The sequence below is a fragment of the Amblyraja radiata genome, chromosome 5 (assembly GCF_010909765.2).
Source record: "Amblyraja radiata isolate CabotCenter1 chromosome 5, sAmbRad1.1.pri, whole genome shotgun sequence".
In the NCBI taxonomy this organism is placed as follows: Eukaryota; Metazoa; Chordata; class Chondrichthyes; order Rajiformes; family Rajidae; genus Amblyraja; species Amblyraja radiata.
Genome location: NC_045960.1, coordinates 24,808,546 through 24,829,295, shown reverse-complemented (window position 1 = coordinate 24,829,295; position 20,750 = coordinate 24,808,546). Strand labels below are relative to the sequence as shown.

Here is a 20,750-nt window from a genome sequence, read left to right as displayed (position 1 = left end):
AAAAACGCCCCGACCTACTTGATGCGATGAGTACCTCCGACTAGCATCACAACCTACCTATGACCTACCTACGACCATGCTGCGAGTATGGGTCAAGGGTAAACTCGGCAGAGGTCGTGAATTAAGTCGTGAAAGTGGACAGGCCCCTTACTCCACCTCTACAAAAATCTTCATGCTTTACATTCTTATTGCACTTTTTTTTGTCTGTTGTTAACATTTTACCCAATCTTTCCCTCGGTTGCTGTGACAAAGACAGGTATGATGAGGTGTATAAAACCATGAGGGGTATAGATAGGGTGAATAGAGAGGGGATTTTTTTCACACAGAGGGTGATGGGTCTACGAAAAGATGTGCCAAAAGAAGTAGTTGAGGCAGGTACAATAGCAACATTTAAAAGACAATTAAACAGGTACAGAGATAGGAAAGGTTTATAGAGATATGGGGGAAATGCAGTTAACTGGGGCTAGCTTTGATGGGGCATCTTGGTGAGCATGGATGAGGTAGGCTGTGTAGGAAGGAACTGCAATACTGGTTTACACCCAAGATAGACACAAGATGCTGGAGTAACTCAGCGGGACAGGCCACGTCTCTGGTGGAATGGGCGACGTTTCAGGTTGAGACTCATCTGAAGAAGGGTCTCAACCCGAATCGTCACCATTCCTTCTCTCCAGAGATGCTGCCTGCCCCGCTGAGTTACTCCAGCATCTTATTTCTTTCGCGGTATGATTATTATTATTTACCATTGGTTTTAAAGACCAAATTTTGTCCACTTACATAGATGACAACTATGTGTTCAATAATTTACCACAGTTGGATTTGCATAAGTAAGTAAGATTATGCTATGTTGGCAAATGGGGCTCCTGCTTGTACATTTTGTTGCAGGAATGGTTTAAAAGCAAGGAAGAACATTTGTTAATTATGAAGGGACATTCAAGGGAGGGGAGAGTAGAAAGTATTCTGGACCTCATTATTTTCTGATATAGAGCCAGCAGGGTGATGCATTGCTGAACGCACCCTGTGGTAAAAGGATCTCTGTGGCTTCTTTCAAGGTTTTCGGATGTTGGGGGATTTGACATTGCATCTTGTCATCGACTTGATCAATTTACTTCTGGCCCCAGGAAAGTTATTTACAGGCTGATTGACATGATAAAATATAAATTAGAATGTCATCCCAAGTACATCTGGAATGCTGATAGAGAATCAACGTTCTTGTAACCTGTATCCTATCTTTAATTGTTTGTAAAATTGAAAATCTGACATTGTTTTTTATTAAGAAGTTATCAATACTTAATTTAAGAAAAGCAAACATTAATTACACCTAATTTTAGTTCCTGTTTATATTTTTGTTAGGACAAAGTTGACAGTATTCAGTTCTCCAACACAAGTGACAGGTAAGAATAAACATGTTTAAGAAATAACTGCAGATGCTGGGTAAATCGAAGGTAGACAAAAATGCTGGAGGAAATTCAGACTGAAGAAGGGGTTCGACCCGAAACTTTGCCTATTCCTTCTCTCCATAGATGCTGCCTCACCCGCTGAGTTCCTCCAGCATTTTTGTCTACCGTAAGAATAAACATGCTGCTTTTAATTATTCTAGTTGCTAGACCCTTAAATTGTGTGTTATCAAATGATTTAGCAGGTTGAGTGCTGCCTCACAGCGCCAGCGACCCTGGTTCAATCCTGACCTCAGGGTGCTATTTATGTAGTTTGCACGTTCTCCCTATGATCTTGTGGGTTTTCTCCGGGGGCTCCGGTTTCCTTCCGCATCCCAAAGACATGCCGGTTTTTAGATTAATTGATCTCTGTAAATTGCCCTAGTGCATCAGCTGTAGATGTGGAAGTGGGATCAGATAGACCAAGTGTCAACTGGTGAATGATGGCTAGCATGGACTCGATGGGCCAAAGGGCCTTTTTTCCATGCTGTATCTCTGAATTAAACTAATACAAATGTAAATTGTTTGCTTTATAAAATGATGTTAACATCTCTCATAAACTGATCCATCAGCAGTCCAACCTTTATTACAAACAGAACGTGTTCAGCAAGTCAGGCCACATCTGTGGACAGCAAAACGTAATGGTTCACATCAAAAAATATTTGTCAGAACTGGGGGAAAAAGGAAAAACAACTAGCTTTTTAAGTTGCAGAGATGGTGATCAAGGAAGTCAAGTCAAGAATGTTTAATTGTTAGTGTACGAAGGAGCTGCAGATGTGTACTGACAATGGAACAATTACATTCTTACTTGCATCAGCATGGCACGTCTGTAAATGCGATACACATAGATAATATATGAAACAAATTAGTACAAATTAATATCTTTTTCAGGTGAGGTCAAGTTGCTGTAGTGAACACAAACAAAACATATAAATGCTTTGTAATTGTGAGTTCAAGGAAATGCCCTACAGATCAGACTGTACCGAGGAAAGAGAAAAACGGAGTCAATTTTACAAAGGGGACAAAGGACATTTATTGTCATATACACCATTTCTGGTGTAGTGAAATTTGAGTTGCCATTTGCAGCACACCAATAAAAGTAAGACACCCCCTTAAAGAATAAAGGGGTAACCAATAGCAGAATTGGTCAGTTATGATACAGAAGCAAAGAAAATAGAAACATAGAAAATAGGCGCAGGAGTAGGCCATTCGGCCCTTCGAGCCTGCACCGCCATTCAGTATGATCATGGCTGATTATCCAACTCAGTATCCTGTACCTGCCTTCTCTCCATACCCCCTGATCCCTTTAGCCACAAAGGCCACATCTAACTCCCTCTTAAATATAGCCAATGAACTGGCCTCAATTACCTTCTGTGGCAGAGAGTTCCAGAGATTCACCACTCTCTGTGTGAAAAATGTTTTTCTCATCTCGGTCCTAAAAGATTTCCCCCTTATCTTTAAACTGTGACCCCTTGTTATGGACTTCCCCAACATCGGGAACAATTTTCCTGTATCTAGCCTGTCCAACCCCTCAAGAATGTTGTAAGTTTCTATTATATTTCTGTAAACTATATTACATGAGATGGATTGCATCGATTTGACTGCAGACAGTCCCCACTACCAATGCACAAATGAAAACTGGTAAATGATTTCTCATTCCGGAAACCAATGATCAGTTCCTTGATAGACACAAGATGCTGGAGTATCTCAGTAGGTCAGGCAGCATTTCTAGAGAAAAAGGATGGGTGATGTTAAGGGTCGGAACCCTTCTTCAGACTGAAAGTAGAGGGGAGGGATTTCTTTGAGTCTGAAGAAGGATCTCGACCCGAAACATCACCAACACATTTTCTCCAGAGATGCTGCCTGACCCGCTGAATTACCCCAGCTTTTTGTGCCGATCTTTGGTGACTTCTTTTGTTTTGTTAATGTTGAGTGAGAGCATGAAATAACAGCTTGCACAAGTTTCACTTCTGAATAAGTAGACACAAGGAACTGCAAATGTTGGAATCTTGCATTGAATTCAAATTGTTGGAGTAACCTAGCAGGTCAGCCAGCATATCTGGAGGACATTAATTGGTGACCTTTCGGGTTGGGAACCTTCTTCATAGCCTGTTGGATTCAATATTCTCTGAATGCTGCAATATGCTGAGAGAGAGGGAGAATGACATTGTGTTTCATAAGCTTATTATTGTCTTTGTTATTGTAGTGCAGAAGGCCACAGACAATGAGAGAGGTTGTAAGAACAGGGCTCTGTGGGAAGGGGAGTAATTAGTGGACATTAGTGGAATCAAAAATGACAGCTTTGTTTCTCTTTTCACTGATGCTGCCTGACTTGCTGAGTGTTTCTCATGTTTTGTGCTTTTATTTCAGATTTACAGAATCTGCAGGTTTTTTGGTTGTCTGCATTGCCATTTTTCTTAACAGAGAATAAATAACCTTGCACACCTTAGGTGATCACACTTTGAGGATTCACTTTATTGCCTTTAATATTCCTACCATTTAGACTTTGGAGATGCAGCGTGGAAACGGGCCCTTTGTCCCACCAAGCCCATGCTGACCAATGATCACCCCATAAATTAACACTATCCTACACACTACGGGACAATTTACAGAAGCTGGTTAACCCACAAACCTGTACGTCTTTGGAGTGTGGGTAGAGACCAGAGCACCAGGAGAGAAACTCTGTACAGACAGCACCCGCAGTCAGGATCGAACCTGGGTGTCTGGAGCTTTTTGGTTGGCTGCATTGAATAGGGAATAAATATCCTTTTAGACCATAGTTGATCGTTCTTTGAAGATTCACTTTGATGCCTTTAATATTCCTATGATGGGTATTTTTAAGTACCCATCAATTCATCGATAGAAGTGATTAGGGCCTGCTTAAAAACTCTTTAGTAAAGAATTCCATAATCTTCATGGACATCATTTTTTCACCCTCCCTTCTAATTTTTGTGACTAATGGAGAGTTGTGTCCACTTGCCGCATCATTGAATGGTCAAAGTAAAATCCAAATTTATGGTTAAGATGTTTAAGAATGAACTGCAGATGCTGGAAAATCGAAGGTAGACAAAAGTGCTGGAGAAACTCAGCGGGTGAGGCAGCATCTATGGAGCGATCAGACTGAAGAAGGGTTTCGGCCCGAAACGTTGCCTATTTCCTTCGCTCCATAGATGCCTCACCCGCTGAGTTTCTCCAGCATTTTTGTCTACCTTCCATATTTATGGTTTCTTACTGTTCTTTATCGAGCCTTTTGAATAAAGATTCGTTACCCTTTCCTAATACTGATAGTAAGCTAAAGGGGTCCCACAAATTGTTCATTTTTCCATTTTGATACATTTGGTGTCAGACAGTGTTTTTCTCAGAGTAATTATGTGTTTGCTTTCCAAACTTTATATGATGTCTATAATATTACTAGTGAAGTTTTGATTCTCAGTAGGTTTGTCAGTGGAAGTCGTGATGGGACTGCACGGATCTGGCAGTTCTGTCGGCAAGAGTGGAGGAGCATTTTATTGGACATGGCCGTCAAACCTGCTGGGTGAGTGATCTGAACCATAGTCAGTGAGCCACACAGCAAGGAGAAAGGCCCTTCGGCTCAACACGTTCTTGCACGATCTAAGCTAGTCCCATTTGCCCGCATTTGACCCAAATCCCTCTATCCATTCAATGATACTTTATTGTCACATGTACCTAGCTACACCTATTAACCTTTCAGATAATCACAGGGAGATACAGTGTCGAAACAGGCCCTTAGGCCCAATTTGCTCTCACCGGCCAACATGCCCAAACCGGCCGGCGCCGCATGCCTACGCCCGAGTGTCTTTTAAATGTTACTCCCGTACCTAGGTGTACAGAATGAGCTGTCGGAGGAGATAGTTGAGCTCCTCTGGCAGCTCATTCCATACACCCACCATTCTCCGAATGAAAAGGTTCCTATTAAATCTTTCCCCTCTCAAATTTAACCTATATCCTCTGGTTCATGTTTTCACTACTTTGGATAAAAGACTGTGGATTCACCCTACCTATTTCCCTCATGATTTTATGCATCGCTATGAGATCACCCCTCAACCTGATGAACTCCAGGGAACGAAGTCTGAGCCTGCCCAAGCTTTCTCTATAGCTCAGGCCCTCGAGTTCTGGCGACATTCTCGTCAATATTTGCTGTATTCTTTCCAGTTTAGACCGCTTTCAAGTGTTTTTGTCGTGGATGCTGCTGTATATTAATAATTCATTCCATCATATGCTGGAGATTGATCATAAACTATGCCTGTAAGGTGTAAGGAGCAAAAAAAAGGAAAACAAGAAAGAAATATGACTTAAAGGTGTAAGAAGAAAAATAAATTAAAAAATGATTCAATTTTTGAGGTCTGGACATTTCTGATGAGGCCAGCATTCATTGTTCAGCCCTGATTCCCTTTGAAAAAGTGGTGGTGAGCTACTGCCTTGAATCACTCCAGTTTTCTGATTAAGCTGCTTTCACACTGTTGGATGAGAGGATTTAAACGTAGCAACGATGAGTATCTTGTGATAAACTGAAATGAAACAGAACTGAACTGGTCTGTTGACTGTGAAAGGGTGATGATGACTATTCTTCTGAAAAATGATTCCGATGCATCCAGTACCTTGCCCTATTTTGGTTTGGGGGCTCTTCATTGAAGTGCTGTGCAGGAACGTGAAAGAGATGGGTATGGATACCTTAAGAGTAGTAGACTGAGAGCTGAGCATCTAGCAAACCTCATTGTCAATTGGTGGAGCACTATGACAATGCAGTAGTGGGAATGACCCCCTTAAAGGTTTCTATTTCAACATGCAATGTTTGCTTCAGATGTTAAGTTAAAATGATATCCAACGACTCACGCAGAGCAGATTTGAGAGGAAATGCTGAAAGACGCAAGGTAAAGTAAGAAGTGTTAAAGAAAATTCTGCCGGTTACAACAAATTGAATTTATTTCTAAACCACCTGGCTGAGAATGCCAATGAAATATTTCCTCTGAACTCCAGAGAGTTATTTGCAGTGATGGCGGAGAGTTCTCGGATCTAGCGCCTGGTGTCAGGCATGCTGGTGATAAGGTCTACCTGCCAGATCTGGTTGAATGTGTACTTGGAGCTTGATACTGTCATTAGTTTGCCTTTCTGACCATTGGATTAGGGAAATGTTGTGGACGCAGCTTTGGTGGTTCTTCAGTATGCTCATCATAATCATAATAATACTTTATTAGCCAAGTATGTTTTGCAACATACGAGGAATTTCATTTGCCATACACAGAGCTGCCAAGTAGTACGGATTCTCCGTATTTTGTACGGAAATGCGATAAGAATACTGATGTACGAATTTGCGTTGTTAAATACGGATTTTTTTTTAAATCGGCCCGACATTGCCTGTTTCATTAACATACCACTCGACAATGGAAAAGTAATAAGCCAGTGAAATTGACTTAAGATCTTGCTGCTTAAATGCAAGGATATAAAAAGTCATACTGTGATAAAATTATAGCAGATTAAATCTATTAGTATTTTAAATTTCAAGGTCTGGATGATTATTTTTTTAAGCTTTGATCTGCCTGTCCTGCTCCAGGTTTAAACAGAGTGCTGTCAGTTTAACACGTGGGAATTTAAACGAAGAGCTATCGGCTACAGCGCTATGGGTTCTAAATATAGTGCTACCGGCTGGAGCGCTATGGGCTTTACACAGATTTGGAAAATTCTCGTATAACTATGAGTCTTTGGAATTCTCTTTCTCAGTGGAAGTTGAGCCTTTGCTTATTTTTCAGGCAGTGGTAGAATTCTGGATAAGCCTAGTGGTGAAAGGTTACCAGTGGGATTGCAGTTACATTGGGATTGCCCTTGATTTTACAGAACGGTGGGTGGGCTCAAGGGAGAGAGGGGGAGGGGTGGAGAAAGGAAGGGAGGGAATAAGAGAGGGAGGGAGAAAAAAAGGGAAGGAGAGAGGGTGGGAGGGAAAGGGGGAGGGAGAGAAAGAGTGAGGGAGTGAGAGAGAGTGAGGGAGGGAGAGAGGGGAAGAGGGGAGAGGGAGAAAGGGAGGGAGGCTTCCAAAATGGCTTCTACATCATCATCTGGTGCTAAAAGCAGGAAGCAGCCGTTCAAACAGAAGTATACAAAGCGATGGCAATGAATGCACTGTCAAGTAAGGTGCGTAGAAGACATACCTTGAAATACCTAGATGTCAGCTAATTTACATCGGTGAGACCAAGCGTAGGTTGGGCGACCGTTTCGCCGAACACCTCCGCTCAGTCCGCCTTAACCTACCTGACCTCCCGGTGGCTCAGCACTTCAACTCCCCCTCCCATTCCCAATCCGACCTCTCTGTCCTGGGTCTCCTCCATTGCCAGAGTGAGCAACAGCGGAAATTGGAGGAACAGCACCTCATATTCCGTCTGGGATCCTTGCGCCCTTATGGCATCAACATTGAATTCCCCCAATTTGGCTAGCCTGTGCTGTCCCCTCCCCTTCCTTCACCCTCTAGCTGTCTCCTCCCACCCTCCCATCCGCCCGCCCTCGGGCTCCTCCTCCTCCCTTTTTCCTTCTTTCTTTCCCCACCCCCCATCAGTCTGAAGAAGGGTTTCGGCCCGAAACGTCGCCTATTTCCTTCGCTCCATAGATGCTGCTGCACCCGCTGAGTTCCTCCAGCAATTTTGTGTACCTGCGTAGAAGACATGTCAATTGGCAGCAAAGATATGCATTCTTGTACTCTTACATGGGTATGAACACACATAAAAATTCAGCAAAATGGCACAGTGTAAAAATACTGATTTCCTCAGCAAAATACTGTTTTTCAGGTACTAGAATACTGAAATGCTCTGACAAACCTTGGCAGCTCTGCACACTGTCATACCAATAAAAAGCAACAGAACACACAGAATACATTTTAACATAAACATCCACCACATTCCTCCACTGTGATGGAAGGTGAAAGAAGTTAAATCTCTTCCCGTCTTTGTTCTCCCGTGGCCGGGTGCCTCGAGCCTTCTGTTGACGGGACGATCTTAGCTCCCGTAGCCGGCGGTCAGGCCCTCTTCGTTGAGGCGATCAAGCTCCTGCATCGGAGGGAATCTCACCTCCCCCGCTACAGGCCATCTGACGACGGGTCGGGGCTGGTCAAACCTTCTGTGTCGTTGGAGCTTCCGACTTCGGACTCTACCACAGGCGTCGATCCCAGGCAAGGGATCACAGGCTCCAATTGTAAGTCCACGTCCCCGTGGTGGGGCTCAAAGTCAGTCCCGAGCAAGGCCTCCAGCTCCACGATGTTAGGCCGCAGAGCGACCGGAGATACAATCCGGAAAAAGATCGCATCTCCGGCAAGGTAAGAGATTGAGAAAAAGGTTTCCCCTGACCCCTTCCCTCTGCTCCCACATAAAACAAACCAGAGAACATTAACACAAACTTTTAAAACACACTAAAAATAACATAAAATTATGAAAAGACAGACAGACTGTTGGTGAGGCTGCCATCTTCGGTGTCCCCCTGGTGGTGATTATACATTATCCATGTTTACAAAACAGATGGAGAGGAAATGGATCATTACTACTTGGCTCACGACAAAATGGTGCAGCGTTTAAGGAATAGGAAGGAACTGCAGATGCTGGTTTACACCGAAGATAGAAACAAAGTGCTGGAGTAACTCAGCTGGGTCAGGCAGCATCTCTGGAGAAAAAGGATAGGTGACGTTTTGGGTCGGAAGAAGGGATCTGACCTAAAATGTCACATATTCCTTTTTCTCCAGAGATGTTTTCTGAACCGCTGAGTTACTCCAGCACTTTGTGTCTATCCTTAGTAACGCTTAAGGATGTGGTTTAGAACTTGCTTAAGGATTTGCTCTTTCTTCAGTTGACCATTGGTTGTGCTGATTTACACGATGGGCGACGGGTGTCTGGAACGGGCTGCTAGGGGTGCTAGGTGGAGACAGATACGATAGTGGTGTTCTGTCATATCTGGTGTTCAGATATGAATTCTATCCAGGCAGATATCTTGGCATCATTTTCAATGCAGACATTGTGGCCTGATGTGCTTGTTCATGTGCAGTCCTGTTCAAACCTCTGTGATGGAAATAGGTTATAGATTCATACAGCACGGAAACAGTAGTGTGGATTTTAACAGCGGTCTCTGCCTTTTTTCGGAAATTGGTCTTGAAATATGGAAAGCAATCCACATTTTCCAGTATCATTCCCTGGATCTTGAAGGTCAGAGATCAGGAGATGCTGTATACAGATTGGTGGAGGATCTTTGTGCCGGAAGGAGCTGCAGATGCTGGTTTATGCCAAAGATAGACACAAAGTGCTGGAGCAATTTAACAGGTCGGGCGGCATCTCTAGAGAAAAGGAATAGGTCACGTTTCGGATTGGAACCCTTCTGCAGACTGAAAGTAGGGGGGGGACGAGGGGTAGGAAAAGACCAGAGCTCCCGTCAGAGAGAGGAAGATAATTTATTCAAAGTAGACATAACTTGAGGAGACATAGCACAACAAAATTCTTAAGGGGTTGGACAGGCTAGATGCAGGAAGATTATTCCCGATGTTGGGGAAGTCCAGAACTAGGGGTCACAGTTTAAGGACAAGAGGGAAGTCTTTTAGGACCGAGATGAGAAAATCATTTTTTACACAGAGAGTGGTGAATCTGTGGAATTCTCTGCCACAGAAGGTAGTTGAGGCCAGTTCATTGGCTATATTTAAGAGGGAGTTAGATGTGGCCCTTGTGGCTAAAGGGATCAGGGGGTATGGAGAGAAGGCAGGGATGGGATACTGAGTTGGATGATCAGCCATGATCATATCGAATGGCGGTGCAGGCTTGAAGGGCCGAATGGCCTACTCCTGCACCTATTTTCTATGTATCTATGTATGGGTGATGGCTGGTCGGCACGGACTCGATGGTCAAAGTCAACACTGTATTTCAAAATGAAAAAATCCCAGTCTGGATTGCACACCACCATGTAGTGGTTATAATGAGTTTCAGAGCGCAGGGTAATATAAGAAGGATCCATCGTAATCCTGCTATTGTAAATGGGAACGGTCAACACTGATTGAACCCTAGGTCTCACCATAGTGGAAGCATTCTTCGTCCTGCAACAGAATCTGGAGAATCTTCCAATTATATCTGTGCCAACACTGTGTGTGTAATTTTAGTTTTACATTTAAGTGTCCTTTAGTACACCTATTACCATTCGCTGTTGTACTCTCACATCGCATGTGCATCTTTCACAAACTATGAACCCAGATCTTTCTCTCTTTGCTCTACATCCTTTAGCAGGCTCCTTTGCCTGGCATCAACAGGCCTGTAGTTTATTTGATCACATCTTCCATTCCTCATTAATATTTCCCATTATTGTTCTGTTTGTTGATCTTTTCCAGCTACAAAAGAAAATTAAAAGCCTCTTGAACCGTCTCCTCTTTTAACCTGATCATTGAAGAAGGGTCTCGACCTAAAGCGTCACCTATTCCTTCGCTCCATAGATACTGCCGCACCCACTGAGTTTCTCCAGCATTTTTACCTCTTTTAACCTGATCATTGCATTTTCATATCTTTGCATTGATTTCATGTTGGTATGTTTGTTCATCAGCGAAACACATTTCTGTGAAAGGACTTTGAAACATTTTAATTTTTCCATTTTAAGGTGGAGATTGACAGATTCTTGATTAGTATGGGCAAAAATCGCTTTTAAAACATGCGGGGGGGGGGGGGGGGGAGGGGGTGGGGGCACAATTTCCTGGTGGCCCGATGACAAGTGTGCATGACAGCTAACAATTTTATCTCCTCCCACTTCCTCCCCCCCCCCCCACACACACACGCACACATTCACACACACACACACACACACACACACACACACACACACACACACACACACACACACACACACACACACACACACACATACACACACACACACACACACATATTTGCGCTGAGGCCTAACATCGAGGAGCTGGCGGCCTACAACTGGAATCGACCTTGAGGGCTCTGGTCGCAGAGACTGGACTCACCATCACGGATCTGGCTGACTTTGGAGGCTGTGGTGACGTTGCGGCTGCGACTCGACTTTGGGGGCTTCGGCCGCGGGCCCTGTAGATGGTAACATCGGGTGCTCGCAGGTCCCTGGTTGGTGACCAGCTTTCGGGAAGCTCCAGCACCAACAGCAGCTTCTTCCGCCCCGAATCATGGGGAGGCTTCTATCAGCACGATCGCGGAGCCTTTCATAGCCTGGCGCGGCTTAAAATTGGCCACGGGATCTACCATCGCCCAGCAGTGGCTTCAACATTGAGAGCCTCGATCGCCTCCACGCAGCAGTTTGATTGCCTGACAGAGGGAGAAGAAGGCTCTTAAAGATAGCGGAGTCAGGGGATATAGGGAGAAGGAAGGAACGGAGTACTGATTGGGGATGATCAGCCATGATCACATTGAATGGCGGTGCTGGTTCGAAGGGCTGAATGGTCTACTCCTGCACTTATTGTCTATTGTCTAAGAAGCAGGGAAGAGATAACATGGGGGGATTGTCCCCCACCTCTCAAAACATGGGGGTACACGTCCGTCCCCCAGGATTTCCGCCCATGAGTACGGGTGTCGGGTTATGGGGAGAAGGCAAAACAATGGGGTTGAGAGAGAAAGATATATCAGCCATGATTGAATGGCAGAGTATACTTGATGGGCCGAATGGCCAAATTCTGCTCCTATAACTTGTGAACTTATTACATCTGTGGTAACCAATTCAAGCTGGCTTCCCTTCTTAGTTGTCAGATCGTTGCTCATCTTCAAATTGCTGCTTTTGCAACCTCTTCCCTGTTCTGGCCCCTTCTATGTCCTTGGTTCTAACCAGTTCACCAGTGATGGCTGTGCCTTCAGCTTCTTTCACTTGAAGTTCAGCAATTGCGCTGCCTCATCTCCCACCCGTAAATTACTTTGCCTTTCCAGCTCTTGCTTTCGTGCTGCTCCATAAATCCTACTGATTCTGACCCAATTACTCCTCCTGTAACTCAGTCAAATTTTGATTGATAACAATCTTGGCATAATGTATCAGAGTTATGATGCTAAATAAATTGTTGCTGTGAATCAAAAACTGTGGTGATGCCGAAACTGCTGCATTTCCATCTTCTGTAATTAATGAACCAGAAGCAATCAATTAACTGAGGAGCTGAATCACAACTTGAAAATACAAGGTTCATAGGTAAACGAGATATTTTTGATGCACTTTGTTTAAAATTAAGAGGATGTAGAGGAGCCTTTGTAATGCTTGTGCAAAATGTATTCCTTATCATTGTGGATTCTTCTAGATATCACAAAGTGGAATTGAATGTATATTGTAGTGTTGGGTTATAAACTAACTGTAGCTAAATAGGCTATCAAGGACCTTTATGTGATGGAGAGGCAAGAGAAGTAAGGCACTTTTGACATGGTTGTCTTAATAAAAATGACCCACTTATGTAGCAATGTAAAGCCAGGGAAACATCCTAAATTTAAATGCCTCCTAGACAAATGAAGATGCAGCATGAGGCATTTAATTGTGTAATGCATGTATATAAATAACTTGTGAAAACACAAGGGAGCAGAGTGTCCATGACTACATTTTAGATGAATGTCAGTAATTATTGATTATACTCTCATGGTTCTGTGCATTGACCCTTTGAATAATTTTGGTTGACAGACTGCTACATATTCACCGCACACATCAAAAATATGTTTGTTTCTTCGCAACTTAGAACTGAGAAGAATAAGGACAGACTTAATAACTTATTTATTACTGTTTATATGTCATTTTGCAATCCGACTTAAAGATGTAACTATAGAGATGATGAACAGATATTTTCTCCTCTTCTGAATCCCAAATCCTGTGGATTAATATTAGTTTAATATGAAATTTGCTAATGAGAACGGGTAGATGATGCGAGTTAGTATTAATCCATTTAAGAATTGTAATGTAATTAATAATTTCTTAACTATCCCTGTTTACTGCATTTGGAAAGATTCTTATTTCTGGTAAATAGGTTGTGGGCTTGAGTTCCTTATTAGGATTGAGCTGAAATGGAAATTGACACTCCAGTGTTGCATCAAGGATAGGCTGAATTTTTTGTGCTTCCTCCTTTGTTCCTTTTGGTTTATTTCCTTGTTTCGTCATCATCATCTGCATAGTTTGTAGATTACAAAATTCTCCTTGCATCATCCTATATACATACCAACATTTAGAAACAAGGAACTGCAAATGCTGGTTTACACAAAAGGACACAAAGTGCTAAAGTAACTCAGTGGGTCAGGCAGCATCACTGAAGAACATGGATAGATGACGTCACCTATCATCTTTCTCCAGAGATGCCGACTGACCCATTGAGTTCTTCCAGCTTTTGTGTAAACCAACATTGTTGTTTTGTAGAACCTTGGTTCAAGTTCACTGGCATTCAAAGACTTCATATAATATGAATATGTAGGAAAGAACTGCAGTTGCTGGTTTATACTGAAGATAGATACAAAGTGCTGGAGTAACTCTGGGTTATAATATGAATTCATTTAGAGCTATTATTTAGGCATGATGAGTTGCAAAATAAATGCAAATTGTTTTGGGTACTGTAATGTATTTTTGTTTTGCTAGGTATAATCCACAAGGATTGGAAGACAAAGTGAACAAGCTGAAAGTAACTATGGTGGCATGGGATAGGCATGATAGCACTGTTATTACAGCTGTCAATAACCTAACATTGAAGGTTTGGAACTCCTGCACTGGTCAACTCATACATCATTTAATGGTAAGAAACTGCATTATTAATTTGAAATAAAATAATCAAGGAAATTACCAGAAGGTTTGAATTTGTTTTAAAGAATGAAAATTATCCTTAGTCTTAATCATGACCGAAAGTCCTTTGTGAAGGGGAAAGGTTTACAAAACGTATTATATTTAGTAATTATCATTCTTATTATCATTCATAACTTCTTTAGATGTTCCTAGGGGCCTACTTTCATCTTCTCTGTGGTCCTTCCACTTTATTTCATTTCATAAGTTACAGGAACAGAATTAAGTCTTCTTCCATTCAATCATGACTAGAGCCAGGATTTTGCCATAAGTGCCTTTTTTTGCCGTTTTGCTAAAAGGATGTGCTATTTTCTCTAGTACTGTGATTACAATGTAGTTTTCTATGTTAACACGGTAATATTAATGTTAACATAGTATAAATTACAAGAAATTTTCCACCACCGGGGCGCCACCGTCGGTCGTTCATTTATTTGTGCCGCTGCCCGCTGGTTCAGTCTTCTCCAAAATCTATTTATTGCTCCCAATTTTGCAAACTTCCCACAAGCTTCCCACTTCCCTTGAGAAATGTGGCAAAACATTAGTGAATAACTTGCAGATTTTCAACAAAGTAACTGACGATATTCGTAAAGTTTCTGGCGATGTAGGTGAGGACATACAAGGAAAATGTGAGAGAGTGATTTTAGCTAACAAAGATCTTGAAGAAATACAAAACATAGCTAAAGTTCTCAAAGGTAGTTGTAATGCACAAGATATCGACATGAGTATAAAGTCTGTAGCTTGTTTCGGGTATGCACCAGTGACCTCAGCTGAGGTAGAAAGAAGTTTCTCACAACTGAAGAATATTCTGTTTGACACAAGATAATTTGAAAAAAATGCTAGTAATTATGTGCAATCAGGAAACTTTGGTCATTTACTGTAGTATATCTATATATTATCAATTTAACCATATTTTGGTGGTGGAAATACATGTCTTTTTATGCCTTTTTTTGTCAATAAATGCCTTTTTCATGTCTTTTTTGTAACTTTATTATTCTTTTTGCCTGCCTATTTCAGAGTTTTTTAGCACCTAAACATCCTGGCTCTGATCATGATTATTCTATCTTGCCTTCTCAACCCCATTCTCGTGCCTTCTCCCCATATCCCCGGTTCCCCCGTACTAATCAAAGTGCTTTCCTGTTATTAATTTTGGTTTCCTCTTGTTTTCATTGATATGTTATTACCGGACTAATCTATTCATTTTTAAAGGCCCCACAGCTGTCTGCCATTTTGATTCTTCTGATCTATCCACATTTTACTGATGTCAGAGATTATGCAGAGAAGGCAGGAGAATGGGGTTAGGAGGGAGAGATAGATTGGCCACGATTGAATGGTGAAGTAGACTTGATGGGCCGAATGGCCTTATTCTACTCCTATTCCTTATGACCATGCGACCTTATTTTGATATTGTTGTGGGCAAATTCAAAGAACCTAGACTGGGTTGATTTCAAAGCTAGACATCTTCGCAAAAATGGAAAAGGGAGTCCTTTTCTGCCAGAAATGTCCATTGTAGGGTGGTATGCACATAACAAAACAGAGGGCAACAATAGAACACATCTTTTGTAAAAGGTTGTCAACCTGAAACATTAGCATTTTACATCACTTTCTGTGGATATTTAGAAGGGTTAACATGGGTTATGTGGAAATTGTTCCTGGGGACTTAATAATGTTTCGTTTAGCTTAGAGATACAGCATGAAAACAGACCCTGCGGCCCACCAAGGCCACGCCAACCAGTGATCCCTGTACACTAACACTATCCTACACACGAGGCACAGTTTACAATTAAAAAAAAGCTGTACGTATTTGGAGTGTGGGAGGAAACCGGAGCACCCGGAGCAAACCCACGCGGTCAAGGGGAATACGTACAAACTCCGCACAGACAGCACCTGTAGTCAGGATCAAACCCGGGTCTTTGGCGTTGTAAGGCAGTAGCTCTACTGCTGTGCCACCATGCCGCCCTGGAAATCAGGAGATGACAAATGAATTAAAGAGTTATTTCGGAGTGGTTATCAGCGTAGCAGATGCGAGTAATATCCCAGAGTTAGTTGGACATTGAAAATTGAAAAAGGGAGTGGAACTTGGGGAAATTAAGCCTTTAAGAATATGGTATGAATTGGTGGAATTGTAGGCTGACCAATTTCTGGGTACTGATGGACTTTATCTTGAGGGAATGGATTCAGAGAAAGATGATGCATTGGTTGCATTTCTCCTAAATCCACTACATTTTGGAATGGTTTCATTTGATTAGAAAATAGCAAATATAGTTCATTTTTCAAAAAGTAAGTTCCTACAGTCTAACCAGCTTAACAGCAGTGAGAACATAGAACGGTATAGCACAAGAAAAGGCCATTTGGCCCACAATGTCCGTGCTGAACATGATGCCATGTTAAACTAATTTCCTCTGCCTGTATGTGATCCATATCCCTCCATTCCCTGCATATACATGTGCCTATCCAAAATGCCATTATTGTATCTGCCTCCACCACTACCTCTGACGGCATGTTCCAGGCATTCATCACTGTGTGAAAAACTTGCCCAGCCCATATCATTTCAACTTTGTCCCTCTCACCTTAAATTTTGCTCTCTAATATTTGATATTACCACCCTGGGGGGAAAAAGGTTCTAACTGTCTACTTTATCTATGCCTCTCATAATTTGATAAACTTCTATTAGATCGCTCAGTCTCCTGTACTCCTGAGAAAATAATCTAATGGGGAAAACCATGGGTTATTGGGAAGATGTTAGAAGTTAGCATGAAAGATGTTATGGAGGGGGACCTAGAGAAATTCAAAGGTAATGTCAAATTTGACATGTGGAAGGGAAGTCGGGTGTCACCAATTTACGGGAGTTTTTTTTGAAAAAGTAGTCTGTTATGGATAAGGAAGAAATGGTGAAGCACTGTATTTGGAGTCAATGACTTGCATGAAAGGACTAAAGGTACATGGCTAAGTTTGCTCATGGTACTAAGATAGGTATGATAGCAAGTCTTGATGTAGGTTATGGAACCAAAAGGTTGACTTGTACCTTTTGCCTTCACGCATGCTGCCTGACCTCTGACTTATTGTGTAGGAAGGAACTGCAGATGCTGGTTTACACCGGAGATAGACACAAGAATGTGTGAGGGTGGGTCAATCTGCGGAATTCTTTGCCACAGTGTGGAGGTCAAGTCAGTGTATATTTTTAAGGCAAAGATAGATATATTCTTGATTAGTACAGTTGTCAGGAGTTATGGGGAGAAGACAAGAGAATGGGGTTAGGAGGGAGGGATAGATCAGCCGTGATTGAATGGCAGAGTTGACTTGATGGGCCGAATGGCCTAATTCTGCTCCTATCACTTATGACCTTGCGTCAGTAACAATGCTGGAGTAACTCAGCGGGACAGGCAGCATCTCTGTAGAAAAGGAATGGGTGACGTTTTGGGTCAAGACCTGACTGAAGAAGGGTCTCGATCCGAAACGTCACCCATTCCTTCTCTCCAGAGATGCTGCCTGTCCCGCTGAGTTACTCCAGCTTTTTGTGTCTATCTGCTGACTTCTTGCATCCTGTTTTTGTTCCAGACTCCAGCACTCGCAGTTGCTTTTGATTTGAAACAATCCTTCATGTTGCATCTTCAACAGGAACAGAAATGTTGATTGTTGTGACTTTTTTGAAAGAGCTCGATAATGTAATGTTCCTGTATTGCTGATTATTAAAAATGTGATATTTATGTTGTTGCAGGGGCATGAAGATGAAGTGTTTGTACTAGAACCACACCCCTTTGATCCCAGAGTTCTCTTCTCTGCGGGACATGATGGCAATGTGATAGTTTGGGACCTTGTAAGAGGAGTGAAAATTCGATCCTATTTCAATATGGTACAAAAAATTGTTTTCTAAATATATTGTAAATATGACTTTAGCCCATTCCCATTTTTTTATTTCTAATTTCTAATTAAAATCATTAATGTTTTTAACGATTTTTAAGTATTAAAGATATATTCTGTTAACTTTATCATGCTTTGGGTTTTTTTAATTGTCTATCTTGGATGTTATAAAAGATGCCTTGCCCATGACGTCATTATTATGAAGAAAAAAGCCTCAGGAGATGATCATTACATGCAGAACAGCTTGGTTATTTTCCAAAAAACACAATGCTGTTTGCAGATTAGTGCATATCCAGCAAAATATCACACAAAAAAACTGCAGTAAAAAAAACAAATTTTTTATTCTTTCTGTTTTACTGAAAGTATTGACTTCAATGATTGAGTGAATACTCCAGGACTTCTTTGTAGGAACATTTTTTATTCATGTCCAGGCTGCATGATTGGGCAGGATGATCCAAAGCCTGATCTGGTTCTTGCATACTAAAGGCTGAAGTCAAGTCAAGTGGCCAAGTCAGTGGATATTTTTAAGGCGGAGATTGATAGATTCTTGATCAGTAAGGTGGTCGGGGGTTATGGGGAGAAGGCAGGAGAATGGGGTTGAGAGGAAAAGATAGATCAGCCATGATTGAATGGCAGAGTAGACTTGATGGGCCGAATGGCCTAATTCTGCTCCTAGAGCTTATCATTAAAGATTAGCATGCATGTTGATTTTTGTTGTTGTTGATAAAGCTAACCTAATAATGAATTAAACTGCTGCTTCAGTTTTGTCTCATTACTTTGGGCTGAAGCTACTTGGATCTACAGCTCTCTTCACCCCCCTCCCCCCTCCCATCCACTAATCACCTCAAATGCAAATATGTATTTTGTTGTCCGCGCATTGACTTGGTAATTGTGCAATCCCAGTTCTATTTAAAGAAGTCAAGACACGTAAGAATGATTAGTATAATTCATGCACTTGTAATACTATATGTTTTTGTTCTCTCCATTCTAAATGAGTAGCCGTAGGGATGCATTTAATGAGAGTTTTGTGTTTTAGCCCACGTAGTAAAATTGGCTCTTAATATTTAAAGGATGAAATGAACCCTATTCCATTGCTGTAGAATTTTGCCTTTCCTTTCGAGCAACCTTTAGATTAATTGTGGTTTAATTTTTTACTTCAAAATGTATTTCTTCCATATTGTATTTAATTCAAATTTACATGACTATCTCTGGGGCTGAGAGTGAAGTCAGTGTCCTTCCTGCTCAATATATATGATTTCTTGATTTGTGTGTTAATCTGATTACTATTTTTACAGAACCTTATTCTGCACTTGGTACTTTTCCCTTTGCTCTACCTATTGTACTTAAATTTGGTTTAATTGTATTTATATATAGTATTATCTGTTTTGATTGAATGGCATGCAAAACAAAACTTTTCACCGATCCTCAGTTACACACGTTACTGAACCACCCGTTACAATAATAAACCTAAACCGTATATGTTTTTCTTTCAGATTGAAGGCCAGGGACATGGAGCTGTATTTGACTGCAAATGCTCCCCTGATGGGCAGCATTTTGCATGTACGGATTCCCATGGGCACATTCTTATTTTTGGTTTTGGCTCCAGTAGTAAATATGACAAGGTATGATGTTTTACAAAGACAGTTTTACTCATTGTTTTGGATGTGAACATTTTCTAAATCTCTGCATCGGTAACATAGTGCAAAATGCTTAGATTATGTGATCGTTTGACCTTTTCGTTATGTCAAGTCGAAGCAAGTCGAGCTTTTAGTCATGTGCGAGTGAGACTGAGACACAATGATAAATGTCCTTTGCTGTTGATGTGGATGTGGAGAGCTTGGGGCCAGAAGAGTATATTACAATGGGGTCTGAAGGAAGGTCCCATCCCAAAATATAACCTGGCCATTCACTCCCCAGATCTGCTGAGTTCCTCCAGTATTTTGTGCTTTGCTTAAGATTCCAGCATCTGCAGTCTCTTGTGTTTCAACATTAAAAATATATCCATGTTTGCTATGCATGACAGACAGATCCATGACAGATGAAGTTATAGCTGAGCTTTGAACTTAAATTATTTGAAAAAGTGCCATCATCCGAATTTGAAGAAACATACTTTTCTCTTTGAAAGATTCTTGTAGTTATTTAGTGTCAGATTCAAACAGTAAAATGGTGAGGTGTGGAGAAAGGAACTGCAGATGCTGGTTTATACCAAAGATGGGCACAAAGTGCTGAAGTAACTCAGCAGGTTAGGTGGTATCTCTGGTGCTGTAGGTAAAATGGTGATGTGGGTAATTGTTACTTTTTCAAATTGGAGATGTTAACTATAACTTGACCCAATAAATGATTTCTTTGCTATGTCCAAGCTAATCAACATTTTTTTGTTTCGGGGGAAATGTTACTTTCATTACCACTGATATTTGTGTAATGCCTTTATAGACAATAGGTGCAGGAGTAGGCCATTCGGCCCTTTAGTTGTGCAATCGTGTCCCGACAGCAAGAAACAAAACCTGACACCAAGCCCACAGACAGAGATAAAAGGACCAAGATTTAAATATTGTTCTAAGATAGACAAAGATGCAGGAGTAGGCCATTTGGCCATTCGAGCCAGCACCGTCATTCACTGTGATCATGGCTGATAATCCACAATCAGCATCCCGTTCCTGCCTTCTCCCCATATCC

At 41.6% G+C, this 20,750-nt stretch overlaps 1 protein-coding gene across 4 annotated transcripts in view; it reads left to right on the top strand.

Annotated features, from left to right (window-relative positions):
• The window catches only part of LOC116973103 (pleckstrin homology domain interacting protein), a 191,504-nt gene that overhangs the window by 99,089 nt on the left and 71,665 nt on the right, over positions 1–20,750 (top strand). For 3 of the 4 annotated variants that reach the window (XM_033020803.1, XM_033020802.1, XM_033020799.1), the window contains exons 12-16: positions 1,351–1,391; positions 4,867–4,968; positions 14,019–14,172; positions 17,932–18,066; positions 19,568–19,696. In XM_033020803.1, the coding sequence (XP_032876694.1) occupies positions 1,351–1,391; positions 4,867–4,968; positions 14,019–14,172; positions 17,932–18,066; positions 19,568–19,696 (561 nt within the window). The remainder of the gene's footprint in view (positions 1–1,350; positions 1,392–4,866; positions 4,969–14,018; positions 14,173–17,931; positions 18,067–19,567; positions 19,697–20,750) is intronic. The other variant, XM_033020801.1, reaches the window with a different exon arrangement.